This window comes from Pleurodeles waltl, chromosome 3_2, assembly GCF_031143425.1.
Source record: "Pleurodeles waltl isolate 20211129_DDA chromosome 3_2, aPleWal1.hap1.20221129, whole genome shotgun sequence".
Taxonomy (NCBI): domain Eukaryota; kingdom Metazoa; phylum Chordata; class Amphibia; order Caudata; family Salamandridae; genus Pleurodeles; species Pleurodeles waltl.
This window is the reverse complement of record NC_090441.1, coordinates 133,418,615-133,432,344: the sequence shown is the minus strand read 5'-3', so window position 1 is coordinate 133,432,344 and position 13,730 is coordinate 133,418,615. Positions and strand designations below refer to the sequence as shown.

Genomic DNA, 13,730 nt, shown 5'->3' with positions numbered 1-13,730 from the left:
TCTTCACGAACCCTAGGTAACCAGAGCCAATAAATTAGCTGCACCTTGCAATGGGTTTTCATTGTATACCGGGTATACAGCAATTCATTTGATGAATTATAAAGAGTGAAAAATAGGTATCAAGGAAACTTTTATATTTCCAAAATGGGCACAAGATCAAGTGTTTAGAAGCAGTGGTTATTTGCACATCTCTGGATTCCGGGGTGACCATACTAGCATGTGGATTACAGGGCATTTCTCAAATAGACTTCTTTTTTTCAGAATGTCTTACCTTTGGAAGGAAAAAGATGTAGAGAAAGACAAGGGGCAATAACACTTGTTCTTCTATTCTGTGTTCCCCCAAGTCTCCAGATAAAAATGGTACCTCACTTGTGTGGGTAGGCCTAATGCCCGCGACAGGAAACGCATCATGGACACATCAAATGTTTTGGAAAAGTGCCTAGCTGTGGATTTTGGCCTCTAGCTCAGCTGGCACCTAGTGAAACCTAGCAAACCTGTGCATTTTTTGAAAACTAGACACCTAGGGGAATCGAAGATGGGGTGACGTGTAGGGCTCTCACCAGGTTCTGTTACCTAGAATCCTTTGCAAACCTCAAAATGTGGCAAAAAAAAAAAAGTTTTCCTCACATTTCGGTGATGGAAAGTTCTGAAATCTGAGGGGAGCCAAAAACGTCCTTCCACCCAGCATTCTCCCAAGTCTCCCGATACAAATGGTACCTCACCTGTGTGAGTGGGCCTAGTGCCTGCAACAGGAAATGCCAGAAAACACAACCTGGGCAAATGGACACATCAAAATTATTTATTACAAAACTACCTGTTTTTACAGGGGGGGGGGGGCACCTGCGTTTTTGGTCCTGGGCTCAGCAGCCATCTAGGGAAACTTACCAAATGCAGACATTTCTGAAAATTATATATAAAATCTCCCTGATGTCTAGTGACTTCTGCCCCCCCCACACCCCTCCCCTTGGGGGCAGATCGGCCTAATTAAAATAGACCATCTGCCTCCAAGGGGGGTAGAAACGGCCTAAAAAACTGCCCCCCTTGGGGAGCGACCCAGTTATGCAATATTCCACAACACTTTTGGGGTCACCCCCCCCACTCCACATTGCCGTTCGCCCAGTGATGCAGATTGCCACATGGCAACATTTGCATTTTTTGCTGCACATAAAGGGAAGAAGGTAAATGGGAGTGCTTTATTTATATGCAGGGCCACTGGAATTATATGGCAGGAAAAGACAAAATTATGGGGCAAAGTTGACCAATTTATGACGCAAGAAAAGTCGAGTTATGAATTTACAATTCCAATAACTCTATCTCAAGCAAATATGAGACCTTTTGCATTGCAAATACTTGTTTTAGTTGCTCCTGCTACTTGTAGGAGTAACACACATGTATTTGATTGTATCATGGTAGATAGCAGGGATAAGGGACTTGCATAAACATGCACTTGCCACCTTATATCCTTGAGGATCTTTGCCTAGTGCTGCTGAACGTATAACATAGTTTGTTTCCTATTTGGCAGTTTAATTCATCCAATGACTTGATAATGTACTCAGAGTGTCTGCAGCATGTTTGAGGTATGCAGACCTTGAGTACTTGAAATTGAACCGACAATGTAGGAATGTTTGCCAAGTTCATTTAGTCTGCTACAAACTGCCAAGGCTATACTGCTCTCTCTTACAGTTGCATCTTAATGAGCTTCAAAGCTTCACACTGTTCTGCTTATAATATAGATTGTAACCCAAAAGACTGTTTTGTGGCTGCAGATCCCCGAAACAGGGTTGGGGTGACCACGTCTGCATCTTATACTTTCGCCAACTGCCTCCTGATCAGTCTTTTTTAAACACATTCTTAGGAATATTCCCCAATCGTTTGTTTGTCTTTCACGAAGAAACTAAAAGCTCCTATTCACCTTTCCCTTCATAATGAAAAGAGAATATAGGGTGAGGAGGTGCGCCTATAAAACCTCACCACCATGGCATCATCTCGCTAGTTGACCCATGGATGTGGTAACTTTGACACAACCATTGTTTATAACTAAGCGTGATGTATCCATTGCACTTTACTCATTTAGCTGCACTAACTGTGCAAACCTAAACCAATCTTGGTAATCACTGCATCAGCTCGATAGATCCCAAAGATTTAAACCTAATCTCTTGATCTACCTAGTTTTTAAAAGCAGCCCTCAGGCTGGCATGTGAAATATGGACCAAAAAAAGTGTCCATTTATTTTTTCATCTCGAAATACTACGGTGCATTAACGGTAAGTACTTAACTTTGTTGAGATGAAGAACTTTAGAAGAAAGGTGTGTGTTTTTTTTATTATTTTATTTCAATGTCATTTTTTTAATTTATGTTCATGCTATTACAACAAGGCATAGTTCCATTCAAATGGGGGCATACAGAACTAAAAAAACTTACTAGGGATTCACTATGCCAGGCCAATAAGCATTGGGAGTATTTGTGCTTTGGTTGTTGTCCCAGAAATTGCGTTTCTTTTGGAATCTCCTACTATGCCAAGGAAATGGGCTAAATCACTCTGCTTGCACTTCTCAACTCGTTTGTAAACATCATTTGGCTTGCCTTTTTTTGTAATTTTACACTGCATGCCGCAAAAGCCTTTTGTTACATAAAATAGAAAGATTGTTTATTATCCCAGCCTATAACCCCTTTCCTATTTCACAGCCAAGTTATCTTACCCTTGCCAATTTGATTTTAACTCATTTTGTGCCTTTATGCTAAGATTGTGTCCCCAGACCTTCTGTTTACTCATTTCATGGACTTACGGATTTTTTTCTGTATTGTTTCCTTGGATGAAGACACACTTTATATTGCTCAAAGAGTAATTTTCATCATGTTTTTATTTATTGTAGAAAATGCAGAAAACTTGCCAGAGCCAAAGTAAGTATTTGGTGGCCTCTCCAGTAAAAGGAAAAACTGTTGGGCCGAGAAAGAGTGTCACCAGCAGTGGAGAAAAGCAAAGTTCTTCACCTCAAACTCCGTGCCGCAGGAGCAGCAAGGCAATCTCTGCCACCACCCCAAAATCAGTCTCCAGATCCACTCCCAAGACCAATAACCGGGTCTCTCCTCAATCGGGATCCACAAAGAAACAAAACAACTCTGAGCGGAAAGAATGGAGAAGCTTTTCACGTTGGGTTGGAAAAGACGGTCTCTCTCTTCGGAGGTCGACGAGAACAGCAGCTTTGAAGAGCCCCTATTCCTCACCTACTCCGGTCAGCAGAAGGAGGCAAGTAAATAGCAGTCTCCCAGTGGTCTGGATCCCTTACAGAACCTACCTCTTTTCTAAACTAGTGATTTTATAGTACAGTGGTTCCCAACCTGTGGTCTGAGGATCCCTGGGGGTCTGCGAAGCCTACTCGGGGGGTCCGCGACTGCTTAGAAAATTAAACAATATTAACAGATTATGTCCCCAGCCTTCAGGAATGACTCAGTGGAGGGGGGGGTCCCCTATGCCCATAACTATTCAGTGGGGGTCCCCGGGTTCAAGTAATGATAAAGTGGGGGTCCACCGAAGTCAAGTTTGGGAACCACTTTTATAGTAAGTCAATACAATGCCTGTCTAACATGGCCGAACAAGCAATTTTCAACAATGAGAACATGTTTGTGGGCTTAATATTTTCTTGAACTCAACAACATGATGAAATTGTGAAAGATTTATTCTACTCTCGTAGTAACTGCAGCTGTTTATCTACGTATGATGTCATATGTCATGGCAGATTAATAACGTAATTGATGATATCGTATGTGATGGTGCTAATAATATGCATGAAATTAAACATTTTCATTTTTCTGTGTATGAAGTTAAGAGCGCTGCAAGTCCAAAATACATTTTGGATCCTATCAATAGCATTCTTTCAGCTGAAATCGTTTTAGCAATTTTCTAATATTTTGTTATAACGGAGAACGGCAAGTTTGCTTATTCGAGAATAGTAAATCTATTTAAACAAAGGTTTTCAGTGAATTTCATAGGATTTGTAATGCCTTACATTTTCTCCTGCCTCCATTACTAAAGGTATACTGCAAAGGCCTTTACCATTCTCAGATATCAGTGACCACAGGACCTGATGTGCTTCCATGCCCAGCAGTGTGAGGTATAGGCCTACTACCTATACCCCCAGTACCTGTATGTCATGGGCTTAGGTTATGCCATGTATTAAGTACCTACACTAGTTTTGCAAGTCGTGTGCCTCTGTTATGTTCGCATCGGGCAAAAACGAACACTTTAGGCTGTGCCCAGTAACATTGACAGTCATGTTTCTACTTTGGAGGGTGGAGTGTGTGGGGCTTTTGGAGGATCAGTAGACATGGCGTTGGATCAGCTTTTCCATGTGAGTATTTATACAACAATACTACAATTAATAAGGGACCTAAGAATTGCAAATCGCCTCCCAGTGAAACCTTCTAGCTGGATCCACAGACAGTCACCCAAAATGTCTTGCTACAAAGGGAATTTCTGCCTCTGTTTTTGTCTCCTGGTCTTCCCTGGTAATTGAATGTGTTCAGTCCACTTACCCATAGTCGTAGCTAATGTTTACAATATGGTCTCAGAATATCTTTTCTTTTTCATATACTTAATAATAGATGCGGAAGTAAGTGTATTATGTCCTCTGCAGTGAACCCTTTATCGAGCTCGGGTGCACAGTTAGTCAGCAAACCCAACTGTACAACATCCTATGAAATGTCAATTTATCTGCAGTTGCTTTTGGAAACCTTTCTAAACAGATTTACCCCAAATTGAAATAGATGTGCAATTCATGAAGGCCACTAACACTTTGCCAAGAGTTTTGTTTTATCAAATGGTTTAGACTGCGAGCTAAAGACCCCTATTTTAAGCGGGAAAAGTAACGTTTGGCGATCTACCTATAACCCTTTTCATGTCTCTTCACCAGTGCGCACAATACTTAACAAAAGTCAAACCCATTCATGTATACTTTTTTTTATTTTTTTTAAAGAAAAACAAAAATGAGCCACAATCCAACAAATACTTTTCTTATGTACCAGTGGGTTGAACCAGTATTGCAGTCACCAATTTTGAGATATATAGTGTTTATATAAATTCACAATATGCCTATATATGTCTAACAGAGTAATTTAATAAACTCCACACAGTGAGCGCGCATATGCATATTAAATGTTATTAGTGCCTGCTTTTCATTTAATGGAATCTACAATGAGATGGAAAGACCTCTTTTCCATTGTCCATAAACTCTTTGGAGAATGCTATAGAGGTGTCCGTAACACCTGGAGTAACTGCATCAAATGCTGCCTACTCCCTCCTATGTAGTGAGTTACCTGGAGACTGGTTGTCTGATTGCAAGAAGTGTAAGAGCAAACATTGTGATCCTGTCGGCAGTTTTTTTTTTAATTTTTTTATTTTTTATTCAAGAGAATATCCATCTTCATTGCTTATCCTTTTATCAAAGGGCAGCATGGTCTCTCCATTAAATATTCAGTCCTGAGTAGCTGTTTATCCTGATCTCCGCTTTTCCTCCTGCTTTCTGCAGGCACCCCTTCATATGTTGGTTTATGATAGTATGAAACTGAAGTACCTTGCTAATGGAGTTTTCAGTACTGCTTTTAAAAGATCATTACAAAACAAATGTTTTTCTCCGGGGTCTCGCCAATTTTATGTGAATTGCATTGGCGACCTGTGCCAGCATGAATCCATTTTAAACTGTGCTGCCCCACCTACGAAACCGCGCATCTGAAGAACCCCACTTAGTTAACCAAGCTCCTCACTATGTCAGGTAACCAACTAGGTCTCAGAAGCTCTGTCTCCCTACAGCTGGTGGGTCCTTGCTTCGAACCTTTGAATTCTTTTAAATTCAACTAACCCCATTCTTTTTATGGTTTAGTGATGCCTAAAACTCGGCTCTACTTGAACAAAGATAGATCTCCTTTCTTTCCTCCCATTCTCCTTAAGAAATATCCACTTAAAAAGCTGATAAGCAAAAGTGTTTCCTCTTGGTGACCTTCCATTGCTTCCCTACTCCAGCCTTAACCCAGGCCCATACACTGTTAGCCCTCATATTACCTCACCTGCCATATGAGAATATATAACATGAATAGCTAGATATAGGGCTGTGACTTTAATTAAGAGGACTCCGACAGGATGTACATTAACTTCAAATGTGAAAACTAGTTTAGCAGCCATTGCCTTTCATAGCACAAGAAGATCATGCAATTTGAGAAATTCAGATCACCAACAGATGATTATTTTTTTTCAGGCAGTTTGACAGAGATTTAGAAACTGTCTCCACTGGGATTAGACAGCTCCGGAGGCTTTCCCAGGTGTTTGACGAGGTTATCGACCGAGATGAAAGGTAAGTTAATTTGTAGGTTGCTATTTTGGATTACATTTTTGATGCAATGAAGCCTTAACTCTTGATGACAACAGCTTGTCATTAACAAACTACAGATACTCCGTATTTTTCTTACATCCTTTGGAAAAAAATACAATGTTGATTCTCCTAGAATATGCCATATCGTGTAAGTAAAGAGCATTACTTATTGCTCGTGAAACAGAGAAAGCCCTGCTAGACTTTGAGGAAAATCTTCTCCTTTATTGATTGTATTCAGTGTGTGACCACAGCAGATAGATCCAACTGTTTCAGAGACCCATTACTTGATGTTGCACTGGGTTGTTGATGCAGTAGGCAGAGTAAAAATGAAGCCTAGATTAATTATTTCAGAAAGGATGTACAGTACTTATCTTGAGGTCTGCGAAGCAGGCCTTGTAGGTAAATAATTGTACATACTGACATAAATGCGTGAGTGCACATGACACTGTAAATTTTAGATGGCTGATCTGAAATGTCTGGGTTCCAGAGCTCCCCTTGGTATCTATTCTGGGCAATAAACCCCCCCACCCCCCATTTCTCATGTAAGTCTGATATGAAGGAATTTGTTGTCAATTCCATAGTAATCCAAGCTTTCTCTTCCATATGTGCCAACAGGACTTATATTTATTGGTGACACATTTCCAGCAAAGTAGCAATAATAAATCATAAAAGCAATTATAAAGGTAATAGAGGGCTCGAAGGAAAGCAATTTGTTGTAAGGTTTACAAATGTTCTGTCTGATGAATCAATTTCCCTCAGCCCCGTTCAGTGGTCCCCATTCTTCTTGGAGTTATTGAACAGTTGCAGCATTGTGGATATTCTTTAGGAAAACCTGGCCTAGTTTATTCTAGTCTTACTCGCCTTACATCAGTTTAAAATATACATTCAGAGTGACCAAATACGGATATATTCACTCTGTGCGATCCACTTACTACTTTCCTCTGATCTAGTCACACCAGGCTCATTGTCGCATTAAAGTGTATACTTGTCAAAATTGTTTTCATTCTATTCTCTTTGGTCAGCTCGATTATTCGAGCAAAGATTATTCCTGAGCACACAGTGGCCCTAATAAACAGTAATCTTCAATGTATAATAGGGAAAATTACTGCCAACTCAAGGAAAAGAGTGGAAGGGTGTGTGATATATGTTGGCAGGTAATAAGCGTAGGCACTCATGGAGATGTTATTCAGTATCACGGCACAGGTACCAGTATGTATTATAGCAGGCTCCACCAGGAGCATATGTTACCAGTAGCTCATCACAAGTTTGACTGTCAGGACAGACAACATGAACCCCCCCCCCCCTTACATACAACATGTCAATGATGTCATTGGATAGTATAAAAAAAAAGCAGGTTACCACAAAGGGTCATACCAAACTCTTTTCACTTGGCCTCCATGAATATAGACCCAGTGCATCACTCCTAAAGAGATGCTGTATTGGGCAAGTAGAACAACGTAAAGGGACCTCCTAAACTGACTTCTACTGCATGATGAAATATGAATGGCACTGAGGAATAGTTGATGAGATTTATTATCTAATGGTTAACATTGTCAGATGAATAGTATGACCATTTCAGTGTTACTCAAGTGGAATTGACTGAAACCCCCAACCAATTTTCTCTGAAGTAGAAACACATCTTTCCAAAGAGCAAGCTATAAAATTAGTTATTTTTCATGTACATCCAGAATAGAGGTGTGCATGAAGAGTTATTTTTAAATCAATATCTATGGAATTTCTTCTTAAGATGTAGCTTTGTGTATCAGTCTGTCATAGGTTCATTAATCATACCAGAGTGACTCACAAACTAAAATCTATATTGCTCCCACTAAGAAGGCATGCTGTTTGTTGGTTCTTTAAATATGTGTAAAGCTTATTTAGGTTAACACCTAATTGTACAATATACACAATGTTTATTAAAACTATACAGTCATGTAGTTAAAACAAAATCAACATGTAAATGATAATAGAAATTCGACTTAGCTAATGCAGTGGGCCCTCTGAACAAAAGATGAAATAGTCACAGCAAACATCTGAGTAAAAGATGCTGTTAAGCTCTGATAAGTTGGTTCAAAAATGTTTTCCAGTCTAAGCAACCAATTCTATTGGCATTACTCTTCTCAAGTAGTACAAGTGCATCAGCCATGGTGAAAATATTAGCAGCATTTAATTCTTCCTTCAGATACTTTGTCATCACTTTTAGTAAAGTAGGACAAAGAAATAAAATATGTGCTAGAAAGTTTTCATCATAAGAACACAACCACCAAAGTTTAATTGATTGTTGTTGTGAGAAGTTACGTTGTTGATTAAATGTGGTGTGGGCCCTGGTCAAGCAGCCATCGCAATCGTGGTCAGGATAAGGCACAAGCAAACCCCAAATTAATCTGTGCTCACCCTCTGCTAGCTTGGCGCAGAGCAGTCAGGCTTAGCTTGTAGGCAATGTGTAAAGTATTTATGCAACACTTCAAACAGTAATACAGTGAAAAAACCACACAGAAAAGAATCCCACAGGTTAGAAAAATAGAACTCAATTTAATAACTAAAACAAGACCAAAATGACAAAAATCCAATAAGTAAAACTTGAGTTATACATTTTTAAAGAATATGCTGCAAAATAGCACTTAGAAGTAAGAAACGCTAACTAGAGATATCCGGTCGTGCACAACTGGGGCAAAGTCAAAAGTTCAAGCCAACTGCGATGGAGCACAGGTTGACTACAGGGACCCAGTTGGACTCGCTGAATCAAAGTACCTTAAATCTGGTTTGCAGAGCATTGCATCGGTTCTGAACCACGCAGTAGAGCGGATGTCAGTGTTCGTTTGGGGTGGGTGGGGTGGATTCCCACACACAACAGTGGCACTTTATCGATTATGAAATGCGCTGAGACTGTGGTGCTATTTCCCGATGCGTCGAGGGCCCAGGCGCCAGGGCTTCTGATGGGAAGGCTGGTGTTGAGGATGAGATGTGCTGTGTAGTCAAGGCGATGTGTTAGTTCCAAGGAGCAAAGAGGCTGCAATGCGGAGTTTTGGCGTCCGTGAGGCTGCTGTCTGCATGACTGCTGTCGACTGAGATGTAAGGACCTTGTGCAGAGAAAAGTGTTGTAGTACCTGTTCCCAAGGTGATACGCTGGTTTCAAAATGAGATGTACCACGGTAATGCAAGTCCGGTTGCTCTGGTTCCAACTCGCACAGAATTGATGCGTCTGTTTCCTCCATGCAACAGTGGTGATGCGTTGATTCTACTCCTGCAGCAGAGTATGCATCTATTTTTCTGGAGCAAGCACCATAGGCCCACAGGGTGGTTGGAAGTCTGTTATGTCCCTGAGTCTTCAGATCAGCAGGCCAGCCAACTACCCTTTGGAGTCATTCTGGGTTGGAGAGATTGAGGTCCAGTCTTTTTCACTCCCACGCAAGAGGGCAGCAGGCCCAGGTCAGCACAGCAAAGCAGTTGTCCAGCAAACAGCAGGGTAGCAGTCCTTCAGCAGCACAGCAGTCCCTCTTCCTGGCAGAGTATCCACAGGTCCATAAGTGTACTGAAGTGGTAGTGTCAAAGGTTCAGTACTTATACCCAGGTGGGCCCTTGAAGTGGGGAGACTTCAAAGACATGCCTCTGAAGTGCTCAGAGCCCTAACTCCAGACTCCCTGCACGGGAGGGTACGCAGCCCTTTCTGTATAGACTGGAACCAGCCTATTCAGGTGTTAGTGAGGCTGTGTCCAGCTTCTCCCTCCCATCCTGCCCCGAATGGCCTAATGTGGCACAGATGGCCCATCAAGTCACATCTGAGCTCCCTTTGTGAGTGGGTGTCTAGGTAGAATGCACAAAACCCAGCTCTCCCTCACCCCAGGCATGTAGTTAGAGACAGACCGCAGGCATCAAATGGCTAAGGCAAACAAAATACAACTTTCTTAAAGTGGCATTTTCAGAATTGCAATTTAAAATCTGTCTTCACCAAAAGTTGTGGTTTAAAAGTGTGATTTCAGAGACCCCAAACTCAGAGTCAGATTGTGAATTACACTGATAAGATGTAATGAAGTAATCCCAATGCTAGCCTATGAAAGAGATAGGCCTTGATTTGGTGATAAATGAATTTGAGTTTTTTTTTCCCCAGCAGGACATCTAAAACTTTAAAGGAGATGTCCAATCTTTTAAATACCTTGCATCCTGTCCTGGAGGCTGTCTAGAGCCTACTTTAGGGGTGACATGTGTATTAGAAAGGAAGATTTGGGCATGACAGAAGATTGACTTTGCCAGGTCACAATGGCTGTTTAAAACCGCACATACAGGGTGTGCAGTAGCAGGCCTGAGACAGGTTTACAGGGCTACTTAAGCTGCAGGCCCACTAGTAGCACTTAATTTATAGGCCCTGAGCAAATGTAGTGCACCCACTTGGGACTTATAAGTAAATTAAATCTGCCAATTGGGGATAAGCCAGTGTTACCACACGATGGGGAAATAACACAATCACTTTAGCACTGGTTAGCAGTGGTAAGGGGCGCAGAATCCTAAGGCCAGCAAAAACAGGAGGTTGGGAGGCAAAACGTTAGAGGAAACCCCACCAAGGATGCCAGGTCTAACAGTTGTGTAATAAGCCATGGGGCCAATGTCAATAAACAAAATATTATTTGTGTGCTTCTTGGAGCAGACCATCCCTTCAAATATAGGTCAATACATCATCTTTAAAAGGACCGGTCGTCCGCATTCCTTCCTTCCACAGCAAACCTTCAATTGCTCTTTTGTATCTTTCCTCTGTTTGTCCCCCTGCATACATCTTAGTATTCAGAAATACTTGAGTGACTTGGAAGACGTTCCTCTCAAGGTGCTGCTGATGCTACAGTTCTTGGTCCTTTTGAGAATCCACCATCCCCGTCATTGGTGGTGCTGGGGTGTGTAGGCACTCTGTCAATAATCAGATTACAAATAGGTGGTTATAGGTGTCCTGTCTATAAGAATCCCAAGTTGTATGTCATGTCTTTCCTTTGCATGATGAAGTACTGTAGAGGATGGCTACTTGGATGGATTATCTTCAAGCGAACGGAGAAGATAAAAGCAAATACACTTCGAAGATGGGAAGTGAAGATGGTAGCTTTATGGCAACTGTTTGTAGCCAGTAAATATCAGAAAACCTATAATTATCAGATCACCTAGGTCATCCTTCTACTGTGTTTCAGGCCTAGGCGCTCATTTGACAATGTATTCTGGGAACTGTAGTTTTCTTCACCCTCAGTGGGACTAAAGCTCTAGATTGCAGTGGTTTGTTAATGTTAAATTGGATTGTGTCAATTGAGTAGCCCCAGAGTTTTGTCAGTAACGTTTCTCCGGTGAATAAGTGTGAAAATTAGATAATGCAGGCCCATCCGCCTTCTGGCTTGGAAATTACTGCTTAATGGCACAGGCTAATCACCGTACTGGGCTTCCAGCAGGCCTCGAGATGGAGAAAAAAACATGGACATGAATAATACAGCAATTTATGACAATCTCATTAAGATTTCAAAGTCACAGACATATTGTGCTGCCAATGTGGCTGCGCATCTAAAAACTACTGGTATTTAGGCTCATACTTACATTAGGTGTGTAGATGTGAAGTAAGCCTGGAACATTAGGAGCAAACACACACAAGTCTCGACAAAAGCCACACGCGCACAGAGCTCTGAACTGGGCTATTTGTTTTAATTTTAGAAAAACTGTCCAGTGATTTTATTGGCACTGTGTACTCTCCATTGTTTTGGTTCCGAGTGAAAGTGTCGCCAATTTAGAAGTGAATGCAGTGTTGCGTGGGGGGGGGGGAGATAGCTCAACAGGGCATGAAAACAAAATGCTACCAGAAGAGTTACGTTGTGTGTTATGCTCCTAGATCGTTTTGTCCCATTGGACCCAATATGTCTATATGGTTATTAAATGTTGCCCTTTATAGTTTACTTTTTTAAATTCTGATTAAAGTTTGTATCTTGCAATTCTTCCATTTGTTATCAGTGATATGACAGTTTGTCTCATTCCTAACTGAAGATAACCCGGACCAGGTAACATTTAAATATTGTTTGATTGCACTTCACGTGTGTGGTTGTGTGCACTTGCTGTGGAAATTGCTGTGCTGCGGTGAACTGTTCACTGTTAACCTGTCTGTAAAGCTGCAAATGAATAAATCCGACTAAAAATGCATGACCAGCCAAGGGGCAAGCTCCCCATTCCTTAATGTCTATTGATCAAATCAACCCTCCCCCTTGAATTTAGATCGATAGTTGGCACATCCTTTCTGTCAGTTAACTGGTTTCTTTCTGCCACCTAGTGTACAATCTCTTTCCAGTGGTGGATTAGTGCCTGGGGTTCATTCATAGCTTCATTCATTTGTTATTTAAACCGTCTTGCTTTCAAGAACTGTGCACACTTTCTATTGATTGCCTTATAAATACCCTTCCCATCTTAAACATCTCCAATGAATTGGCTTTGGCAGATAAGTGCTTAGCATGATAGTAGCCCCTTTACATTGTGTGTCGATTTTTTCAGTCCCTTGACTTTCATAATTTCATATGCATTTACTCCACTCCTTTCTTTTCCATGGGTTACTATTTTCCAGTTAGTTACACATCTTGAGACACATGCATGTAGTCAAATCTCACTATTTCGGGATTCGGTTAAAAGGCATCTCCACATGCAAGACTATATCTTAATCTCAGCCTTCAGTGCAATTAAGAAAAAAAGCATGGATGTAGACAATCAGTCTTACCTAAGTAACCTGGTGCAAAACTACTGGCTTTTCCGGTGTTTTTCTTTTACATCATTTCCGGGCTGATACACACTTTGGCTGCATGAGTATTCACGCTCTGGTGTCCATGTATGAATGTGTTTTCCTTTACTTTGAGAAAAAACATTCTAAGAGAGGCACAGGTGGAGAATGCAAAGAAGTGATGGGTGAAATGCTTGAATTAATCTCAGCCGCTGGTAATTACTCTGGGCAGCATCACAGTCCATTATTTTTAGCACCATAAATTCTCAGTTTAGGCCCAGTCATGTGAAAATCAGTCTTGAACCCACACCAGTCTGAATGCGTTGACGTGAGTAAGAACACGCACGTGGGGCGACCATCTTAGAATTGTTGCCTTTATAAATAAAACTCATTCTAAGATGGCCTCCTGCGCATGCACTTTGGGCTGGTGCAGTGGTGGCTGTCTGGATTTTGTCCATGTGCTAAAACTCTTCATTTAGTTAATTTGGACGATATGCTAGTGTTTCTTTCACAGTGACCCTCCTCTTCAGTCCTCATTACCGTACCGTTCCTTAGGTGTTTACTCAAACTGCGCTCTAACTTGTCATTTGTGGATGGTTTGTTTTATGTATGAAAACCTTGGCTGAGCCTAAAAGCGCAGCACTGAT

At 41.2% G+C, this 13,730-nt stretch overlaps 1 protein-coding gene across 5 annotated transcripts in view; it reads left to right on the top strand.

Annotated features, from left to right (window-relative positions):
* The window catches only part of PIMREG (PICALM interacting mitotic regulator), a 66,161-nt gene that overhangs the window by 37,964 nt on the left and 14,467 nt on the right, over positions 1-13,730 (top strand). For 4 of the 5 annotated variants that reach the window (XM_069226996.1, XM_069226997.1, XM_069226998.1 and 1 more), the window contains exons 3-4: positions 2,874-3,251; positions 6,253-6,344. In XM_069226996.1, coding sequence (XP_069083097.1) covers positions 2,874-3,251; positions 6,253-6,344 — 470 coding nt within the window. Of the gene's footprint in view, positions 1-2,873; positions 3,252-6,252; positions 6,345-12,332; positions 12,380-13,730 lie in introns of all 5 variants that reach the window. The other variant, XM_069227001.1, reaches the window with a different exon arrangement.